The 22647-nt window shown below is 38.5% G+C and overlaps 1 protein-coding gene and 1 long non-coding RNA gene across 2 annotated transcripts; one reads left to right on the top strand and one right to left on the bottom strand.

Annotated features, from left to right (window-relative positions):
- Positions 1–2751: 2751 nt before the first annotated feature.
- map1b (microtubule-associated protein 1B) lies at positions 2752–22446 on the bottom strand. Its single transcript, XM_084114238.1, has 7 exons — positions 22060–22446; positions 19022–19123; positions 12093–12175; positions 11197–11337; positions 5808–11016; positions 5413–5645; positions 2752–5328 (listed from the first exon to the last, which is right to left on the bottom strand). Exons 1-7 carry the CDS (start codon positions 22235–22237, stop codon positions 5173–5175), a joined length of 6102 nt encoding a protein of 2033 aa, XP_083970364.1. The 5' UTR covers positions 22238–22446; the 3' UTR covers positions 2752–5172.
- Positions 11540–17240, top strand: LOC311082996. Its single transcript, XR_014606185.1, has 3 exons — positions 11540–12388; positions 12623–12725; positions 14516–17240. It is a non-coding gene; the product is annotated as an uncharacterized lncRNA (long non-coding RNA).
- Positions 22447–22647: the final 201 nt, after the last annotated feature.

Here is a 22647-nt window from a genome sequence, read left to right on the forward strand (position 1 = left end):
ATTAGTGGAGAAAAAAAAGCTAAATGTGTCCCTTTGCTTCCCTTGCTCATCTGTTCTAACCACACCAGCAGTAGATAATCAATTAACAGCTGGATCATTTCCCAGCTTCTTTTCTCTGCATTGAAAGGTCATTATCAATAGAGAGAGAGAGAGTGAGTGAGTGAGTGAGTGAGTGTGTGTGTGTGTGTGTGTGTGTGTGTGTGTGTGTGTGTGTGTGTGTGTGTGTGTGGACATGTTTTTCTACACCGGTGGGGACTTAAACCTGAATGCACACAGACTCATGGGGACTCGTGTAACCGTGGGGACCTAAATTGAGGTCCCCATGGGTACAAAAGCTTATAAATCATACAGAATTAGTTTTTTTGAAAATGTAAAAATGCAGAATGTCTCCTGTGATGGGTAGGTTTAGGGATAGGGGCAGTGTAAGGGGATAGAATATACAGTTTGTACAGTATAAAAACCATTACGTCTATGGAGAGTCCTCACAAAGATAGTGCACCAGACTGTGTGTGTGTGTGTGTGTCATTCTGGTGCATATGCCACAATAGTACATTATTTGTGACAAAATGTTTGATTGGGAAATTTTGTCAAGGCAGGTTTGATATAAATTACTGCATGTCTAGTTATTTGAGTGACATGGCATGTCATGTTGAGAGATGAAATACACGATTATTAGCTGGTTTAAATACAACATGCAACAAAGCAATGTAGAATAAAGAATATCTTTTGAGGATCCACAGAATCATTGGTGTGTGTATAAAGCTGGCAGGATGACATGACCATAAATGCAGAGTAGGTGGAGATAATTATTTTATTGGGTGATGTTTCAAAAGACTTTCAAGATGAAGGGAAAGATCTGCAAGTACACAAGCTAGTGTGTAGCTAACTAGCTATACTTTTCTCCCCAGAAGAGAGCTAAATCTGCCATCGAGGATTTTTTAGTATTTTGTAGTATTTTTAATTCGCTTTATATAAAATTATGGAAACCTATACTATGTACTCATTTATATTTAAAATGTGTGTGTGGTATATGTAACATGTTAAAGATAGACAGTAACCGAACAAGCAATTGTATTATACTTAGACTCCTCCTGTGGTCCTGGTGGGACTCTGCTGTTCGTTTCCTTAGCAACAGCACCTCACCCCATTCAGCTGAGACTCTCATTTGCCCAATTGGAGGTTGACTCTCAAGTGTGCTGGATTATTGATGAGATCCAAGATGGAGGTGTTCACATGATGCTGTGAGCAGCATAACAAGGCTAATAAAGTAAATTCAGTGTTTTTTCATGCCATAGATTGTGAACTTGTGTTCACTTACATCTGAGAAATTACAATACATTCGAAACAAAGAGCTTTGCAGCTTTACCAGCGTATTTCTTGTTCCTCCTTATGACTCTGTATGTTTTGTTTTGAACAAGACCACAGTGTGCATGGTCAAATTGCAGGTTTATAGTACTTTCTTTAGCATTACCCTGTGTATCTAATTTGCTGTTTAGCAAATTTGCATAGTAAAGTTAATTTCTCAGAGAACCCTTTAATTAAATAAATGGTGAATAATTTATTATTTGCCTTGTTACAAAATTAATTTAGTGACCATATATTTTAACTCATGATATCGTTTCTCACTCACAGTCAATCAGAACTTCTATAAAAACCATTTTTGCTCACTTTTACATGTTATATGTCAAAACAAAATATGTTCAACATCACTATTTTTCTACTTCCTTCTATCTGCTATCAGTTTTTTTTATTCAAAGATATTAAAATGGATCATTTGTGATTTACACTGGCATACTACAGTACTTGAAAATTTTAAAGTAATTTTGTTATTAAATGACCGTTTTTATTGGTGAGGATGTTTGCTACATGATGTATGAAGTGTTTATGTGGTTTTAGTGAACTTTGGTAGAAATAATAACTGCTGTCAAGCTGCATGTTGAAAAGGTGCATCAGTTTTGAGAACACAATGCACATAATCAAATTTTAAAACAAAATAAATATAATTCTACTTCCTTTACTCCTTTCACATAAAAGCAAACAGAGTTAAAGTAAAGTCACTTTAGGTTGCATGACTCCTCTGACCTGCATTGATCTGCTGACATCATGCTCAGTACATAAAAGTAATAGCATGCTGTGACCCAGACTTCTCACATTGAACTTCAGCCAATGTTATTTCTCTGGTACTTTTGCCGCTAGACATTTCCATTTTGATTTAACGCTATGGTTCTGTCTGGGTTTGAAAAATGCCTGCAGTTCCCAAGTCATCATTAGTTAATGTCCTCTGTGGCATAAGGGCAGTGATGGCATGGTTGACTACCAGGGTAGTGACCAGTCTGTCTTCCCTCAATCAAATAGATGTTAATGCAAACCAGTCTCGATTCACCATAACAGCTTATTTTCAAGAGTACATTTTTCTATGTATTCTAATGTTTTATAAAAGCATGTAGGAAATTGCTCTCCTTTTATTTAAAAGAAAAGTTCAATTTAAAGTTATGCTCAGTGTTGTCTTTTTGAGGTCAAAACTTAGAATGCACAAATCACTTGCCTAAATCCTGTTCAGTTTGGGTAAATTTGGTCGGAGCCAGATCTCTAACCAGAATCAGACACATGAGCCCAGGGGCTTAGGCCTGTTTTGTAGCCAATTAAACTCTCAGAAATGCCTTTGAGCAAGCACAAGATCACAAAATTCCCCTTACCAACAACATAACCACATTTTGTGGAATACCATACTCTACAAATAAAAACACAAAATATTTTCCACAAAATTATTTATTGTGGACTGATTTACCTTCTTTTTAATTGTAGTTCCCTTTACATCAAACACCCCATAGTTGAGAAGATATATCGCACACAAACATCAGGAAAAAGCACAAGGTAATACTTTCACTTGAGACTATCCTCTAGATATGGGATTAGGAATGAAAAAAGGGAAAGATGCAAGTTCACAAGATTAATATATATAGTTCATACACAACTGCAGACATATTCTTACTAGCACCCGAAGGTCAGCGAGGAAAACCAGAGGGATTGTGAAGTTTTGAGAGAAAGTGAAGTGTTACTGTGGGTCAGAGGAAAGAGGGGTGTGATAGACTGAGTGTGTGTGTGTGTGTGTGTGTTGTATTTACTCTTGTAGATGTCTAGCGGATAAACAACAATGCATTTTGCTAAAGCATGTGGCTAGAAGAGTCTGTTAACCGTTGCTGCTGTTAGTATGGAATTAAGAAGTATCCAGTTCTGAACCGTGAGGTTTGAGATCATCGTCATATCAAGTCTATTGTCTTCTTGAGCTGTTGAAAAGGGTTGGGCCACAACGGCACCGTGTTCCCTGGTCATTTTTTGTTAATGTGTTGTTAGCTCTAAATATTGTGATAAAATGTTTCAAGCAGTTATGGCTTTGAAATATTTTAACAACCTGTGGCATCATCCTGTATTGTCATGTAGATATCATGCAATTTACTAGAAGAAACTGTAAAATCCGTGGAAACAGTGGAAGCGTCATAGTAATTGATGATTGGAATTCAATTGACAGTCTTCAATGAGATGGTAAAATTTCCATGACTGTATGGTTATTGATTAAAAGTGACATTTAGATACAACAAACCTGATCCAAGTTCATGATTTTCCAATCATGAATTATTTCAGTCATATCCTTGCAGTGATTTGTTGGCAGTAAAGAGTGAGTTTCCCCTCTTAGTGAAAGAAAGCACAGAGAAATGTCAAGGATAATACATTACACATGCACATATCATCCGACCACTCACTCTGTCACTAAGCTATTTATAATTATAGTACAGTGCAATTTTATAAAAGATTCCTAAGCAAAGGAAAGTTTTCAGTTTCTCAACTTTCAATGTACCACAATCTTAATGGCTCTTCTTGGAAACATTGACAAGCTAAGAAAATAAAAATTGTAGATGGATAAGATTTGGATGAACAGTGCATACAGAAGAGCTCTCAATATTGAGTGAAATGTTCAGTTAAAAGGACAGTCAACTCCATTTGGAGTTAGAAAATAAAACGATAGTTATCAAACAAAACATTTTTTTGAACTGACACAACTTTGAAACGACAAGTTTCGCATGTTAGAAATCTCTTTTTATGATTAACTTCATAGGAATGCCACAAAAAGTATTAAATAAGGCGAATAAATATTGCAAATCAATTACTCAGTCCATAGGATAAAAACATTAACATAAATAAAGTGTGCAAATAATAAGCAGTACAAATTAATGAGTAACAATTTTTGGAGAACATTTAATATTTTACCCTATTAAAAAAGGGTGGTGTGAAATTCATGTGATTTCAAGCTAATGATGGCCAGTTTTAAAGAAATATTTCCTACCTGTAAAAATTCATATCTATTACAATGGTGACAATATAATTAATGAATTAATTCCAGGAGGAAGAGGTATAAGATGTGTTATTTATAACATTAAGGTTTTTACATACGACTTATGGTATTTCCTGTTTTCTCAGGCATTTTTTCTCAGGGAGTCTTTTAAATTGGTTAGACCTTTATTCTATTTTGCATTTAATCACAAAGGTAGCAAGCTTCACATTCATATTTTATGCAACTCAATGCGGCTGGAATATGATGCTAAATGTAGCTTTTGCATCCAATGATATATTTGTAATTGTGGATAATACATACCATTTAATTGTCCTCATATTAAGTGCATCATGTTTGTTGTACATTCAGTTTAACTTTCTAAGGCATTTAAACAATCCCTCGACCTTTGGTGTAAACATTATCATTTATGGAGTTATTTTTCAGCTATCCATTGACCAGTTTATAATCTGTTTTTAAATTAGTAAATTTGTAGTTTGTTGTCAGTTTTCTTGGAGATGCTCAATACAGTGTTCATCCACCGACTACTGTATGTATTTAGTCAGTTGTTTAGTTTGCTCTATGTCGCTTATGCTGGGTGTTTGTGGAGGTCTTATACACAGCAAAAACTGCTCTTTATGTGGTCAACAATGTCTAACCCAATATTTTCACAACCTGAGACCTAAAAGAGTACTAGATAATTCTACTGAGAAACATTTTTGCTGGTTCCTCTATTGAGTATATGGAAAGAGATCCTAAACATTTGCTTTTGTGAATGTGTGTAGTAAGTTTTCCTATTGTTTGCTCTCCAACATCCAACCTCTACCACATCTTGATCATGACAATCACAGCTCAATCTTACATGCAGGGAAAGACTCATCTTGCATGACCACAGTGCTGCTGCTTGCCAAAACCATGATGTTTAAGTCTTGCTGCTTCTCATGGGTTTCCTGGTACCACTCCCTCATAACTTCTGTATCATGGGTTGGAATCAGTGTGACCTAGAGGGGTAAGAATAACTATACCAATATCATATGCAACATTAATTTCAAGGAAAGTATCCATAATTGGAAGAATAATAGTACCTGCATATTATTTCCCCATTGGCTCTTTCCTTCCAACAGAGCATCCAGAACTGCCTTACTGGGCTCCTGTGCTGTTGGATCATTGCCACTGACTACAAAGTAGGAGGATCGGATCCGTTTAAAGAACTCAGCATCCACATTCTTGGCATTGCAGTGATTTGGTATGTAAACTAGGTCCATATACATTGGAGGACAGTTAGGTACTGACGTTCCACTGCTGTACTTGGTGCTTCCTTAACAACAATAAAAATATATAAATCACATATTATATTAAAAGCAAAGTTAAAAAATGCTTTAAAAAAAACAATAGAATATAGACACATAACCGTGTATTATGTAAGGTGTCATATTTTTTAATTGAAAGTATGAAAATTCTAGTATGAAACTAGAGTTACCTGAAGTGCTGCTTTTCACTCCCCTTGATGCAGAGGTATTAGTAGCATTTTTGGCATCTTTATCTTCTGTAGCCTTTTTTGGAGAAGATACTTTCAATTCTTTGATGGCACTTGTTTTTGACAAGCTCTTTGTTGCAGATGACTTGGTCTTGCTACTGATGTTCTTTTTTGGCTTCTCTCTTTCATCTTTTTGGGATGCCTCCTGAGCCTTAAGGACCTCAGGATCCACCATACAGGCATCAGGATGTGGAGGAGCAGGAGCAGGGTCTCTGGGCGTGGCTGGAGGTGGGTCTGCATGACGATAAGTGATAGTCCTATCTGTTGGTAGTGTTTCTGAGTCATCCTCAGAGTCAATATTTGCATCTGCAGTTATTGATGGGCACTCCTCTGTGCCAGGAGGAACATCAGAGTCTGTTTGAGAGGGCGCTGATTCACTTACAGAGGTTGGTGGAGTTTCTTCACACTGCTTGTTCTGCTGTTTCCCTTCAGGTGGTGGTGGTCCTCCTCCAGACTTGGCAAGTGGCTTTTCCTCCTCCACAGGATGTTCCTCATTCATGAAGTACTCAAGAGGACTAGGGTTTATAAAGGATGGAGAAAGCTCTGTTTTTGGATGTCTGTATTCACAGGAGCTCACCAAACACAAGTCCACATCTGCTCGTGACTGAGAAAGGATTGTTTTTGATGTATCTGGCCCTATGGACCCACCATCACAGATTTGAGTAGATTCTCCATATTGACAGCTGTAGGAATATGATGTGGAGCTGCTGGAAAACTTCTCTTGAGTTTCTGTCTGATTGAAAGAAGGAGAAATTTTTGCTGGAGATAATATTTTGGGGCTAGAGGGGGGGTTCAAGTCTGTGAAGGCATTCGTCCCTAAGCCAAGTTTATGCTCTTCTGTCTTCTGAGAAAAACAAGATGACACTGTAGGAGATTGGGCCTTCGGAGGAGTCTTCACCAGATTTTGCGTGTCCTCTATTTTATCCATGCCAGTCTCTTCGTACAATGAGCTGGGACTAGCTTTATCTTTATCTGTACCTTCATGTGAAGTGCTTGGTCTCCCTAGAACAAGAGAAGAGTCAGGAGATAAAGGGGACTGATTGCGGGGTGACTGTTTTGGAGTAACAGACGCTGAGAAACGACCCGCATTTGGGGAAACTTCTCTTGGCTCCCCAATTTGGCAAGGTGTTGTAACTGATGGGGTGGACTGAGAGGCATCTGATGGGGAAGCAGAAGCAACCTGGGAACTATCAGACTCTTTGAAAAGCATTGCCTTCTCCCCAGCTTCCCCGGGTCTGCGCTGTTCTTTCATGAGACCAGCTCCGTCCGAGGGGCTGTAATCAACTTCTGTCGGACCATTTTCAGTGGCTGTATGCTGCATTCCTCCAACAGATGGATGATCTGGTGACTGCTTGCTAAAATCCAATGTAAATGAGTGTTCTGGGGATTCTTGTCCACACTCAGCTGACAAAGACTGCTCAGAGGATTTTGTTTCCTGTTGTGGCATTCTTAATTTGGCTGTTTTTGGAGAAACATCAGGGGAGATTGACATAGGCCGGGGACTGCCCTTAGATGGGGAGACTTCTGCTTCTTGCATTGTGGTTGGAGTCTGAACAACAGAGACAGAGAGAGAGTCATCCACTTCTGTGGAATGAGGGGAGCCCACTTCGGCATGAAGTGATGGGGAGACCTCATCTGTTGTAGGTTCTGGTAAAGAACTTGTTGCGAGTGATGCTGTTGATGCAGAGGCAATGTGAGAAAATGTGTCCTCTGCAACAACCTCATCAACCGGTGTGCCAGACTTATCCGATGTGGTCCCCTCAGATATGGACATTTTGCTGTCCTCTTTAAATGTTGTGAAAGGATTTGTATCAGACAGGCTCTCTGCTTTAGCCGGCAGCAATGATGCAGCAGATATAATTGAAGAACTGTCATCAGTTGCTAACTTTTTATCATTATTGTCAGTCTGGCTTTGGGTCTTGTGGTCAAGCTCAAAATTGGTTGATAAATGTGCTTCATAACTTGGTGATTGCTTCTTTTCCATTTGTGACACAGGCACCGCTTCATCAATAGGACTAGCCTCTCTGGGAGAGTATTCCTTGTCACTTGTGATGTCAACAATAATAGGACCCTGGGGCTCAGACGTTTTCTCAGACGGTATAGTGCCATCTTTCTCCTCCACTGGGGATTGGTAGTAAGGTGTGTGACCTGAGGACTGAGGAGATAAATGGCCCTCTAAAGTTTTCTCATCTGGACTGTATGATTCCATTCCTTTTGACATCCCTGATAGTGTGGTTCCCAGTTCAATCGGTGAAGATGCACCTGTATGAATATGGTCAATGTTCATGTTTTGGTCACCAGAAGGTGACCGGACAAAAGGCAAATTTGTAGTGGTACCAGTGAGGCTGTTTGAATCAAAAGAGAATGTGGTTTTGGTTAAAAACTCCTTGGCAGATTTGTCTTCCTCCAGTGAAGATGGAGGTGAAATGGTGGAAGCTGATGCATGATAGTCATGCCCTTCAGTGGCATCGCTCTTAGAGTGATCTAATTCAGGAAGATCTTTGAGAGGTGAGAGTTTATTTCGTTCATAATCTGTAGCCATACTGTACCTGACAAAATCTTGGGAGGGAGAATCACTTTCATCATTAGTTGTCTCGTCACTCAATACATCTCTTGGAGTTGACATTTCATCCATAGGTGTTGGAACACTTGAGATCTCAATTGTAGACTGAGTGTGTCCAGATGTTGTGTATTCTTCTGGAGGCTCATCTCGATTTTCATCATCAGAGGCGACCTCACATTCTGAACCTGCTGGTAGAGTTTCATCATGAATGGAAACAGCAGGAGATAAAGGTGCAGAGAGCCTTGGTGGTGTGGTTACATCAAAACATTGTGGTTCTTCTGCACCATAATCGGACCCTTCCTTTGTTTCCTGCTCTCCTTGCTCTCCATCATCTTTTAATGTAGATATTGCTCTGTCCTGCTCATCCACTTCCTCTGTATCTCCCTTTTCTTCATAGTCCCCCATCTCAGATGACTCTTCCAACCCTGTTCCCTCATCTTCAAATTTATCACTGGTGCCATTGCTTTTTTGATTGGGCTCTAGCTCCCCTGGAGTACCACCACATTCCTCCTCAGCTTCTGTGGTTGCTATTCCTTCATCCAGTGACTCTGCTGCTTCTGGAGACTCTTTGCAAGGAGTTATTTCTTCATGCTTGATCATCTCTCCTTGATCAGAATCATCTATTTTGGTCTGAGATAGGATTTCGTCATCTTCAACAATCTCCTCTGCTTTCAGAGCCTCAAAGTCTTTAGTGAGGTCCTCTGGAGAAGACATCAATGATCTCTCTGCCTCAAGAACATCTGTTACACTGGCTTCAATGGCAGGTTCATCAGCAGTAGCACCTGAAACAGAAGTTGCTGCCACTAATTCTCCTGCATCTTTTTTTGTGGGCTTAGCCTTAGCCTTCTCTTTGAATTTTGCAGGACTACCAGGAGCCTTTCCTCGTGCTGCAACCTTTGGTTTAGGTGCAGGTTTTTTCACCTCAGGTATGCTAGGGGCATTCTTTTTCAAGCTACCAGCTTTCCTAAAATCTTTCTTAGGTTCTTTTTCATCTTTCTGCATTTCTTTCTTTTCATCCTTTCTGCTTTCCTTTAATAGGGAATCTTTCTTAATGTCCCGTCTTTTAATTTCCTTCTTCACTTCTTCTTTCTTTACTTTCTCTTCTTTTTTGGTCTTTTCTTCTTTCTTGGTCTTTTCTTCTTTCTTGGGTGTGGGTTTTTCAGCCTTTTTATCAGCCTCACTCTTTTCCACTGATTTCTTTGTTTCTTTCTTTATTATTTTTGGTTTAATGTCAGCTTTCTTTTTCTCTGGAGTGTCAATTTTGGGTGTTTGCTCAATCTTGCCTTTAATGTCCTTGTCTCCTGCTTTCACTTTTTTCACAAGTGCTTTTTCTTTCTTCTCTGTCTTTTGTGTTGGCTCCTGAGTTTCCACAGAATCAGTTTTACTAAGGATTTTTAGTTTTTCAGGGGCTTCTTCTTTTGACTCTTTGTGGACATTTTTGCTTGGGGATGGTTTTGATGTGGACTTTAGGCTCTCTTTACTGTCTGTCTTATGTTTCATCTTTGCTTGTTTCAGTGTAGGGGCTAAGTTTGAATTAAGCTCTTTTTGTGTGATCACAGGATGTTTGAGGAAGTCTAAGTGTTTAAGTTTCTCTAGGCCTTCGAGAATATTATTCTGAGTGGAATTGCCTGGAAACAGAACACGGATGATTTTTTCTGATGGGTTAGCAGGATGCCACACAATCAGTGATGAGATGGAAGACAAATATGAGATTGGGAGCTCTGATTCTTTTCCATTTGGCAACAAGACAGGGGCTTTGTCTTTATCACTACCAGTCCATTCTTTCAGGAAGCATTGCAACTCCTTGCTGTTCTTAGCAGGGTTAAGAACATACATTTCAAGCTTTCCAACACCCATTTTCTGGAAAAGTATAATTGGTTCTACTGTGTTCCCAATATTCCTATGCAGAGGTTCTGGTTTTAAAGACAGCTTGTTTAAGTACTGCATTGTGAGAGATGCCTCCCCAGCATTTCTTCTAATCCTGTAGTTAGGCTCAAGGTTTTCCAGGTTCTGGGGCATGTTGACAAACATAACACCAATATCAGGTGAGATCATATTCTTTGTCCAGTCACTGTTAGCTGTGGATCCCTGTGACTGCTCCTCCTCGAGTTCAGCTATTTTTCGCTGCAGCATGCTATTAATACCAGGGAGGTTGTCATCTCCAATGTGTGTGAGGAGAATAGAATCTACTCTGTCCAGATGGCGTACCAGCTTCCAAAAACATGACTTTCTATCAGATCCACCATTAATCAGCATGTTAAAGCCGTTAACTGCAAACAGTGCTGAATCACCTCGTCCACCAGGGAAAATATAGCAGCATGGTTTGGATAATTTTAGGAACCCTCCTGAAGTCGGGGGTTCCAGCATGTCAAACGGAGATGGGATTTCTACAGATTCTGACAGGTACTCTGTGAATTCAGAAAGACCTTCCATTTCTGGAAGGATGGTTGGGGAGTTTAACTTCATATGGATGAAGTCCTGCAAGTTGTGTTTGTCCAGGTTTGAATTTTTCCAGTCACCATGCTCAGGACAGAAAAGGGTTAAACTGGCTTTGTTGGCTGGATGTATGGTGCTAAGAAGTTCTCCAATCTGTGAGTAAAGTGAATTGAAACGTTTCACTAAATAAGTCAGCTTCCTTGAATTTAATGTTAAACTGTAATATGCATGCAAAATTTTAGCATCTGTTGACTGTTTGAGAATATTTTCTCAAATGCAGTCACAAAACTGGTAAATATAGCAAACCAAAGCAAAAAGCTAACAATCACTCACCTCTTGATCTGTAAAAATATCAATGAAATTGGAGAGAGAAAAGGAGCCTGATTGGAGAATCAGCTCGCCTGTATTTTCAAAACACTGTCCTGCTAAGACAAGCAGCTTATGGTGGGCTGTGTCTGAGACCATAAGACGTACCTAGGTACAAACAAAGTTATATATATATTATATTATACTATATATATAAATATTATAATATTAATTTAACATTGACTTGGTTTGGATTAATCATGGCTTGCATTTGATGCAACAAAAACAACATGTGAAGGTTATCCTTAATTATTTAAATGCCTTATCTGCCAAAAACTGTTACCTTAATCAACTGAGTTTGCACTGTAAAATGTCATATCATGCTGTAAAAAACCCACCTAACAGAAGTAAACTTGTTGCTGTAACCTCATCTAAACTTTTTTTGTTGTTGCAATTTTGTGTGACTTGACTGAAAAATGTCATTAATTTCAACAAATACAAATTGTATTACTTTGGCTTTTGGCTTTCTGTGTTTTTTCCTCTCTCTTTCTTGTTCTCTGTCCAGGCCAGCATTTTCCAGTTTGCTGCCATTGACTGTTCTGGGCGGTCTGCCAGGGTCAGACCTGCAGTGCTTTACCATATTATTAATGCAGAGTCAAACTGCAGTCACAGTGTGCAAGCAAGCCTTTGTGTGTATGACCGTGTTGTGCATTTATGAGTTTGCCTGCAACTGTGACACACCCATTACATACGGAACCATGATGTTCTTGTCCTATAGGATACTAGCTCTGTGTTTATTCTTATCCCCAATAAGGTATTTGTTTCTATGTGATCCAGACACCTAAAACAGTTTTAAAATATGTTTTAGTGGCAGACATAGATATATTTATAGAAATATAGAGAAACAGAGAGAGTGGGTTTACCTCAGTGCTAACAGCTTCATCTGAAGGGTTGATGAGCACTACTGTCTCCAACACATTACTTTTGTGGTGCAGAATCTTTTGTCCTGAAAATAAAATGACATGTTATTACTGTGATGTACACACAATGCACATGAGGATCTTGAAAATGTTTTGGTTTGTATTATTAACTGAATTAAATTATACGAATTTTAAGGATTGTCTTCGTCGAAAATAGCTTCTCAAGACCAGCACTCCAGAACAACACAAATGCTGCTGCTGCTTAAGGAACCTCAAAGACAAGCCAAAAACTAGCTTTGGTGAGTTTATTTGGTCTGTAATTTTACTGAAGATCATTTCCTTTTCTTTTCACTACCATTCCTTCAGCCTCTTTTTTATGTATATATGCCTTATTGAGTTTAATTTGTAGTCAAAATGGTTATGGTCTGGGATTTTTTTTATGTGACATCTGTTTCACTTAATTGCCTTGTGTGTACTCATGCAAATAATCTCCTCTTCTCTTCCTTGTTTCTCTATATATGCTCTATTGACAGATATCTAATTAACCTCTGCCCCTCCTCCAGCAACTTGTCATCCTTTCTCTTTCAATCACCACATAGGTGGAACACGAAAAAAAACTTCTAGTATTCCTCTGTGGTAAGCGTGTTCCTATTTTTTTTGGCTAACTGGCCATTTTCTGTGTACTTTCTGTCCATACATGTCCTCTGACAGTGTGACTAAACTGACAATATAATATGCCTCTGATTGTTCAACATCTTATTTTTGCCCATCCCCTGTCCAAATGGCTCATTATAAATTCAGGTGAGAATTTTCCAGTCTCTGTCTGGGTGAATCAATCCTATTATAAATCCATCAAGCCGTCCAGAAGCGGTGAAGCTGTAAGATTGCAGGAAACAGTCAACTCTGTCACTGTCAGTAGAGTGTTTGCTAGAGGTCTATGAGCCCCTTTTGTAACATTCACTCATGCAGCAATTGTTGTTCATAGTCTCATAATCCCACCTCTGAAGTTGTTTGTATAGGGTCAGTGACCATGCGCTCCATAAGTGCTGAAAATTGCTTGAAGAATAAGGCCTTAGCTACCCAAAATTTCAAGGTCTAAATCTAAAACACAAGAGGGCACACACAATTTTCCCATTTGCACGTAACAGTGCACAACCTCTTGCAAGCATGGTCATACCACAGTGGATAAATTACATGCTTTTGGTGCAGCAGAGATTTTACATTGCAGATATTGGGTCTCATTTACTAAAGCGCAAACACACAAATCTGTGTGCAAACATTCTCACACAGAAATCATATTTCATAAATAAGTTTGCCCTAAATTAAAATAAAAAAAAACACAAATAACACGTATTCAAAAATCACTGTCCTGGATTTGGACTTGTATTATACTAATTGCTCCCTAACACATGCTCCCTTCATTTAGAAATATCCAGATTGATTAAGACATACAGTATGTACTGTAGTATGTTTGTGTCTGTCTGTATGTGTGTGAGCATAAATCCAGGTTACTCTCTCATGCAGTGTAGGTAATTACAGTGTGTTTCCCACCTGCTGAGTTATTATTAACACTCTGAATTTGTTCCATATCCCCTCATCTAAACATATTCACTGTGTACCCCATCTATATCTTCTTCCAGGGGCGTAGAATTTAGTAGGGACGCTAGGGACGTGTCCCTACCAATATCCAGTGACACTGATATATCCTTAGCAATAATTTCGATCAAAACTTAAAATATATTTATATTGATGTCCCCGTCCCCACCAAATTCAAAATCAAACCTACGCCACTGTCTTCTTCTATTATTTACCCTGTATTTTTTGCTTTTTCTACTGCTCTCCACAAAACATTTATGTAACCTATTTAAGAAATAACTAGCATTACATAGACTGACTTCAACTCTCAATAGACAATATGTTTAATACTATTTCAGATAAATAAAGTAGACCAACCTAAGGGTAGTGATTAATTAGTGTTAAATATGTTTCTTATTAAATGTAAGTGCATCTGCCCCATAGAAAACACATTTTTTAAGAAAGTATACAGCATGTCTGAGACTCCAGATACCAAAATGGGCCACCCTCTCTTTGATCATTAGGAATGGGAGTGGGAGTTCATTTGGGAGAACATGCTTTATCAAGATCAGTTGGAGGATGAGAGGGAGGAGCTACGGGGTGGAAGAATGAATTAAATGGAATGCATCTGATTTAGCTGAAATCGACACCTGCATAGCAAGGGGAGCGTACTTGATGTACTTCATTTCTTCTCTATATGTGTGTTCTGAGGTGTTGCCGTCATCTCACTGCAGTACTCTCTGCTCTAGTTTAGCTGAAGATATTCTTCAGAGCATAGACATCTGAGTTTTGGTAATGAATGATTCTCTTCTAACCATTTCTTTTCTCCTTGTTCCTCTAAATCTGGGCAGGTCCGTTAACACAGTTGATGTGACAGTAACCTGACATGAATGCTATTCCTGCTGCCTAGCACACACCCAGACTCACACAAGCAGAAAAGCGGCATCATTACAGGGCCAACCTCACACCAGGGGGAAGACCATTTATGTGAAAAACAGCTGCTGACGGGAACTCCAAAGGGATGAAGAGAAAAAAAAAGTGATTAGAATCAGTGGTGCAAACTAAAGTTCGGACAAATTATATTACGGTCGATAGCAGAGTTTTCCTTTGCCCTTGGAAAATGAAACCGCTGCCACTGACTATTAGCCACATGGGTGAGTAAAATGGGGCTTTTATGATGAATTCCTCACCATACCTGACACAAGTTTTTAATACTAGGAGAAGATCCACCAACATGTTCTTTCTGTCAAAACTCTTTATCATTAAAGAATGTTTTATTAGATTGTGCTGAGTTTTTCTCACCATGAAAATAGCCACAGAAGCTATCATGGTGTTAACCAACAAACATCATAGCTTAATTTTCCAAATGTGACATTGAAATGTTTTCCTCTGTTTTACAGTGGGCTAATACAGTTGAAACATTCTTCAAAATATCTTCTTCTTTTGTTCTATCCATACAGTATACACAGGTTCAGAACCGCAAGGGTGTAAATTAATGAATTTAAATTTTTGGGTCAAATATCATTCGGTGTCAAATAGATGGTGAAGGTGTTGTAAGCGATTTTTTGGGAAATATCACATATAAAATGTCTCCATCACCTTACAGATATCACTGAAAAGTGACATGAATAAGCGAATATGTCTCTGTGACACTGGGGGCATACCACCCTTTTTTACCACAGCAAAAAAAATAATTTTTTTTTGAGACAGAGAGAGAGAGTGAGTGAGGTTGAAATTAGAAAAATGGCAGAAGTCAGCAAAACGTCTGAAATTGCTTGTAAACAGCACCTTTAAATAATCATATGTTGTAGATATCATAACTACAAACTTGCAACTCTTAGTAAGCTAAAGCAGGCATATCTGATTGTCACCTAGAAGCTGGCCTATTTCCATTCCAGTTTGATTCTGGGTGCAGATGTGTCAGCTGCAGTATTGTTTGACTTACACCAGCTTTGTGTTGCCACACTCACCCAACCCCATCCTCACCCCTCTTGTCCTGATCTCACCTCACACTGTCTCTGATACTAATACAGACTGAACACCCTTTGGGCATGCAGCCTCATTTAATGACACTCACCACAACGCACAAACAAAGCAAGCATCCATACAAATGCAATGCCATGAACATGAACCTGACTTTCTCCCTCACTTTGACTCTCTCCAACTCTGCCCTGTCCTTTCAATGCCAAAATGGGAGTTTGAAAAAAGGCACAGAGGAGGTCATTCAAACACACATACAAATATTTAAGTAACATTTATTCCAGTTCTTCTTATAACATTCAGTCTCAAAGTCTGAACAAAAATCCCTAAAATGGCAAAATGGCACGTTGCGCAAAAAGCTTCATGAGATACATATTAATCACCTTTAGCACCTACATCAAAGCAAAGCATATTAGACATAATTTCAGGCTCAGTTTAAAGACTCGTGTATTACAAAAGTATTCTAATCATGACATAAAACATGCTATGTGTCCTTAATTGTACTCTACTTAGAACTAGTGTTTTTATACTCGCAGCACATTTAGAATTGTTAACAATGGCAGGCTCATATGCAAAAACAGAAATTATTTTGTAAATCAGTCTGGATAAAAGCATTTGCCAAAGGCCTCATATGTAAAATAGAAGCAAACTATTGAGAAGCAAAATTATCAAATCAAACTATCAAATTATTAATCAAACAAAGAGTTTCATATTATGTAATTGTATAAAAATCTATAATTTGTGAACGCCCCGGACAGCAATATCACCCACCATGTCTGTAAATCTGTATTGAAATTGGATATTTAATATATTTTATTTTTACATTTGTTTTCCACAAAAAAAGAAAGCTGTACAGGTCTGGAACAACATGAGGATGAGTAAATGACATGTAATTATTGAATGGACTAGTCCTTTAAATTGTCAAGTTGTTAAAGGAAAACTATTTTAATGAAGTAGTATCATATTTTAACATGGCATTATAATGCATATATTGTCAGTTCATCTCATACTTTTAATATTAATAATATCACAATGATCAGGCAGCATGTAAATGCACGGTAAAGTGCAATCATTTGTTAAGTGCTTATTGATTACATTACAGAAGCTGATTCATTACTATTGATTACTGCACTGGCTGATGCTGAGCGAATCTGCTGGACTATGATAACTGATCTAATATTAAACTTCCAGGCACATTTCCATGCTTCCGTCTCGACTCAAAGCAGTGAAAAAGTCAAAGGCAAGGTCCTGAAGTGTCTCAGAAGCAAAGGGATCCTCCACACTCCTTTTATCTTCTGAGCCTCACAGACACAATATTGCCTGTCTCATAATTCTTTCTCAAGCATTCTTTCAAGTACTGTAATCTCTTTTCCGAGTTTCACACTGTGATTCATCTCCTCTTAGTGATTCTGGCAGGGGTTCCACATATTTCAAAGGCATTTGGTTGGTATTTTGTACAAAGGAGTTAATCTAATATAGATACATTTTCTATTTTTTTATGTGAATAAATGTGAACAACCATGTGTTTTTTATTATGTTTCTCATTTATGCACTGCTTAAGATTTAAAGCATCTGCTAAATAAATGCATGTACTGTATGTGTGTATTTGAGTCTCAAATCTCCCTGTACTCTCCACAGGTCTCAGACATTTAATGATTTATATGTCACCCTCCTCCATGCTGAATAGTAATAACCCACCTTCTCCCCTGCCCCCATTTATCTGTCTTACCCTCCTACAAAACCCCTGTAGGACAGTTCTACAGATAATTATCCTACAACTCTCTTTTACTCTGTGCTGAAAAGTATTAAAGACTAAATTAATTTAAAATGCTTTCAAAGTAACAAGAAGTGTTATAAAATTCGAATTGCTCTGAAAGTGGGTGGTGGGATAAAGCAAGTATCCACTATGTATTTGTCTGTGGTGGACAGGTAATGGCTTTGCATTTAAAAGGCTTAATGGCCAAAAGCGGCATAATGCAAATTCCTCTGTTCATTTTCTATTAAGCTTCATATAAAGCCACCCATTGAGCAATAAATCTGATTATGGAAATGAACCAACACCTACATGTCATGTTTATCCTTAAGGGGGGGATTTGTAGCCAATGATATATTCTTGTTTTGTCCTCTTCCGACAGTCATTCAGATGTGTAAATAAGAATTCCAGAATAAATTCTGATGATCTCAACAAAGTAATGTGCTTTGCTATTAAGCTATGGTTTGTGTGTGTGTGTGTGTGTGTGTGTGTGTGTGTGTGTTCAAGCGAACACAGATTACATTTCAATCATTCAAGGTCAGTGTTGGCTCATCATTTGCTTACATTAGCAGACTCACTGTCTCTATGGAAGAGATATTTCCATTATGGTTAAGCTCCTATAATTTCCTGCTATTTTGTGAGAAAAAAAAAATCTATATTACTGTTGGGGTCTGACTGCATTTGAAACCCCTATGCATGACTGTGTGCATGCTTTAGTTCAAAAGCAGACAAAACCATTGTCATTAATTTTTCAGCTAATTATCTCACATTTAGCTTTCATCCCTTGCAGCAATTCAGCATGAGAGGAAAAAAAGTAGAGAAAACAAAAGATACAGAGGCAGACAGTCAGGGAGGACAGACAAGGGGACACCAGGGACAGGGTTTGATCCAGACAGAGCTCCAGGCACACCGTCTAAACCCACCTCTTTTATCTCCATCAAAAGAATCCATCAAGAACTTGCACAAAAAAAAATCAGTGTAAAAAATATTACTCTAAATATAGAAGAGCATTATAGATATAGCAAAAAGAAATAGGGAAGCAAATAAAGTTCTGAACATTGTGGTCATCTACAACGCTTGTATGCTAAGCACTAATATAAAGATAAACTGATGAGAATCAATTTTACATGAGGTTATGTAACACTTGTGATGTCATGGGGAAGTTCAGAAGAGTCACATAGCAAAGCACTTTTGTGTGACTGTTGCATCATTCATTGATCTCATTGATACAACTAATTTAACTGGCAGTGAAATTATGTCACTGGAACACTACCTATCTATATTTATAGACAGATTTTTTGAGGCAGATTCTCTGTGACAAATTCATCTCGGTGTGAAGCTGTTTTAATGACCTTGTGACATGGGAGATTTTGCCAAGTCATGGTAATGCTAATGTTTTCTTTTATTGTGAAAGGGGAAAAATAAATAGTTATTATTAATAATGACATTATAATGATAGTTATAATACAGAAATGAATCTCTACACAATACTTGCTCTTTAGCACTACTGAGCTTTTGGGGTCACTAGCGTTTTAAATATTTAATATTAAGTTATCATAAATTGCTTCATAAGAGTTTTGAGCTGGCTAAAGGATATGAAGTGAGCAGATCATGTTCAGCCTACCTCTCACATCAGCTGAAAACCTGGCAGAGTGTCGAGAAACAAAAAGCTTCAGCTCCTGGTCCAAGTTGCAATCTATCAGATTTGTGTCCCATGAACGAATTCCTGCAAGTCAGAGGAAAAAGGGTAAAAATATGAAATGTGTTGTACTTTTTATCAATCATGAAGAGAACAGTTCTTTATGCATTGATAATACAGGCTACTTCTTGCAACAAAAACTACCTCATTTAAAATGTTTGTTTATGAGTATGAAGTATGTAGCAGTATGCCAGGGAGAGATCTGAAACTCAGTTGGGTGAAATATTACTTAACTTTACATTGGATCAGTAATCAAATAATCAGATTGGGTTTCAGATCTTTCCTGCATATTGAACTGAAGCACAATATCTCTTAAATTCACATAACTAAATGCCTGGATCTGTTGGAATACACGCAAAAGCCAATCAATGTATGGAAATATCTATGAAGTGAACCTTCATGGACCTTCGGAGATCCAACATCTCTAGATCAGATATACTTCAAAATGATCTGCCTCTAAATGGTAAAAGGTTAAGAAGGCTGTTCACACTGTTTATGACAAACATTTGTTTTTATGATGGTATACTTGTTCCCTTCATGGAATCACAAAAGAATATTACCCCTATATTTCTACTACTGCACATGCACAACCGCAACTCATATGCTTTCAAGGAAAGTATAGTAGCCTAACATACTGCTATTACTGGAGAATTTATGGTTAGAAGAATGGTTAGAATTTAGCAGATGCCAAACCTCATTTACTCACAAGTTCCACAAAACAAGAGCACAACAAGCCAGATGTAATTTTTTGTGATTCATTCAATACAAAAGTAGTGTGTTTTGTTTATCACAATACAAAAATAGCAGTGAATCTTCCAGTAAAGGGAATCTAACAACTAAACCTGAGAAATCAAACATTTTCATCAAAGTGATGCTAATGCCTCCTGATAGAGCAGATGAAGAGTGATAATTATCTGTTCTTCTTTTTTTCTTCCACACCGTCACTCACAGGGATCTAAAGACCTAACTATCCGATCACAACTAAAACCATACTGAAAAAATGTGTTGGTTTAACTTAAAAAAGCAAGTAACCTGATTGCCATCAAATTTTGAGTTCATTAAAATAAAATAAAAATGAGTTAATACAATGGAGATTGGTTTAATCAACAGAAACTCAAAATATAATGTTATCTAAACCACGTGAATTATATAAGTTGATTTGAAAAAATAAAAAAAATGTTCGGTCTGAATGATTCATTGAACAGGACTGAATCGACCATGCAGAAAGGGGTTCTAAAGTCAACAACATTAGCCTACTCACTCAAATGAGAACTCTATTTTGGAAATAATTAATTACATTTAGATTCTTAATGATTTATGTTGCCTATGAGTTGATGGCTGGGACAGGGACACATAAAATGACAATAAACACACCTATTATTAAAACCAGAGCCGGCCCGTCCATTAGGCGACATAGGCGGTCGCCTAGGGCCCCGCCTTGCCAGAGGGGGCCCCTGAACCTCACAAATACTATATATTATAATACGTTAATTAATTATATTATTGAAAATTCGGGTGCGAGCATCTTGACTTCCGCAGTTTGTGCACGACGCATTGCATGGACCTGACTAATCATGATACAGTTCACAAAGACGGTGAGTATCTAATAAATTACCCAGACCTACAACATACATAAAAAGGATAGCTCTGTATAGTTCAAACATGACAAATTTCCGAAAAAGATAATAAATACATAACAATAGAATGAATAAAATACGAAAACATAAGAAATATACACAGTAGCTCGTCACACGCTAATTTGCATAATACCGCCCGAGATATAGTGGGAGTCCTCGAGAACAATTAAAAAACAAACAAGCCTATGTGTCTACATATTGCTTTATTGGAACATTTGGATGCTGGACCACGTGACGACGTAGTTACGTCTTGACGCAATGAATAGCCGAATCTTGTTATTTGAATGAACAGATGAAAAGGACAGGTACGTACGCGTGTCCCATCCATACTGTCTATGGTCCCATCACTAACTGAAACGCCCTTTTGGCATGAACGTGGGGCCCTTCTGACTTTCCGTAGGGACTGCAGTGCGGACCGCGCCACGCCTACAAGCCGGTGATTAGAAAGGAGCGAGTGGAATGGAAGAGGATGTAAATAAATCAGGATGCGCAGCAACAATGTCTCTCTGGTCAAGTGGGCAGAAGTTATGCTTTTGACACACTTGCTATGAAGCAGGGCCTACAGCTAGCAATTTAATATGATTCTCTTTCTAATGCATTTAATTGAGTGTTAAACTGAATAAAACATTTACTAAAATCTCTCTCGTGCATGGTTATTTAGCGTGAATCCCAAATGAGTCGCAAACAGGACAAGGATATAGTAAGAAAAAAACGGATATTAGGAAACAAAGAACTGGCACGCGCCACAGATCACATCCACGCAGATGCACGGTGATGGTGCACATCCTCCTGACTGCAGACCCTCCACCTCGGCGAAACAAACGACAAGTCTTATTGATCGACGCGCTATAAATATACAAGCTAACTCATCCTAGCCCACAACAGAAGTCAGACACTGAAGTTCATCAAATGGCCAAAAACAACACATCTGGATCATCGGATAGAGCTGCACACCCTGCGAAAACAGACATGGTGCTGATGATGTCTTTGGGAAATTGGGTGGCGCGATGCGATGCGATCGCTTTGATAAGACATGCAGTGCGCTCGCCAGTTACTAACAGGGAGGGGCTGCGATACAGTTTCCATCTACATAGTCACACAACAAAGAAATCCAATAACAATGCATGGAAAGTTTCGTGCAGTCAGCAAAAAATATATGTCTAGATTCACCCATTCAACCCCAAAGTGAGTTCAAGGTTAGTCTACAGCACTTGAAAAGGCAACTGCATAAGATACACGGGTCCAAACATCATCTAAATATATTCATGGCATAAATAGCAGAGGCACTGCACATTATTCGTTCATTATTCTTGTCAGCTGAGCTACCTTTCTCAATGTCCGCAATGGCACACTTCAGATGCTCGTCAGTGACCAGCTCCCCAGTGACCACCAGCAGGTAATATTTGCCCTCGTCGAAGTGATGTGTCGAGGCCGTGGGCGATGCCGTGCTACTGACACCTCCGAAGGGTGCTGGAGTATCTACAGGTTCAACTAGCGTCGCCATTCTGTCAGACACTCACACACTCACTCACTCATTCACTCTCTCTCTCTCTCTGTCTGTCCGGCCGGTAACCTGAAGTGAGCTGCTATCTGGAGCCGTGCAGCGGGCGCAGAAGGAGTGGCCCAGGCTTTTATATCCTCAGACTCTGTGTCATAGTGATGAGGAATCGCCGCTGCCTCTCCTCTCATCCAGCTGATGTCATGCAGCAAATCATAAAACAGCGCGAGACCAATTGGAACCTTGAAAAGCCTTACATAATTAAAGGATTAAACTTTGGATGAACTTGTTGACATGTGGATTGGGCATCAATATCAATAAAATTGTACTCTTGAACGATTGCTGTACTTTTTTAAATAAAAGGTGTAGCTGACAACTTTATTTATTTTTTTATGTTACAGTTGATAATATTGGAT

Source organism: Abramis brama (assembly GCF_963993115.1).
Source record: "Abramis brama genome assembly, chromosome: 5".
NCBI lineage: Eukaryota > Metazoa > Chordata > Actinopteri > Cypriniformes > Leuciscidae > Abramis > Abramis brama.

What these genes read in the sequence shown, in the direction of transcription:
- map1b (XM_084114238.1), bottom strand. Translation starts at nt 22,237, where the DNA reads ATGGCGACGCTAGTTGAACCTGTAGATACTCCAGCACCCTTCGGAGGT. An exon ending in ATGAAGCTGTTAGCACTGAG is followed by an intron (nt 11,338 to 12,092) that starts GTAAACCCACTC and finishes GTTTGTACCTAG; the next exon opens with GTACGTCTTATGGTCTCAGA. An exon ending in AGTGAAAAGCAGCACTTCAG is followed by an intron (nt 5,646 to 5,807) that starts GTAACTCTAGTT and finishes ATTGTTGTTAAG; the next exon opens with GAAGCACCAAGTACAGCAGT.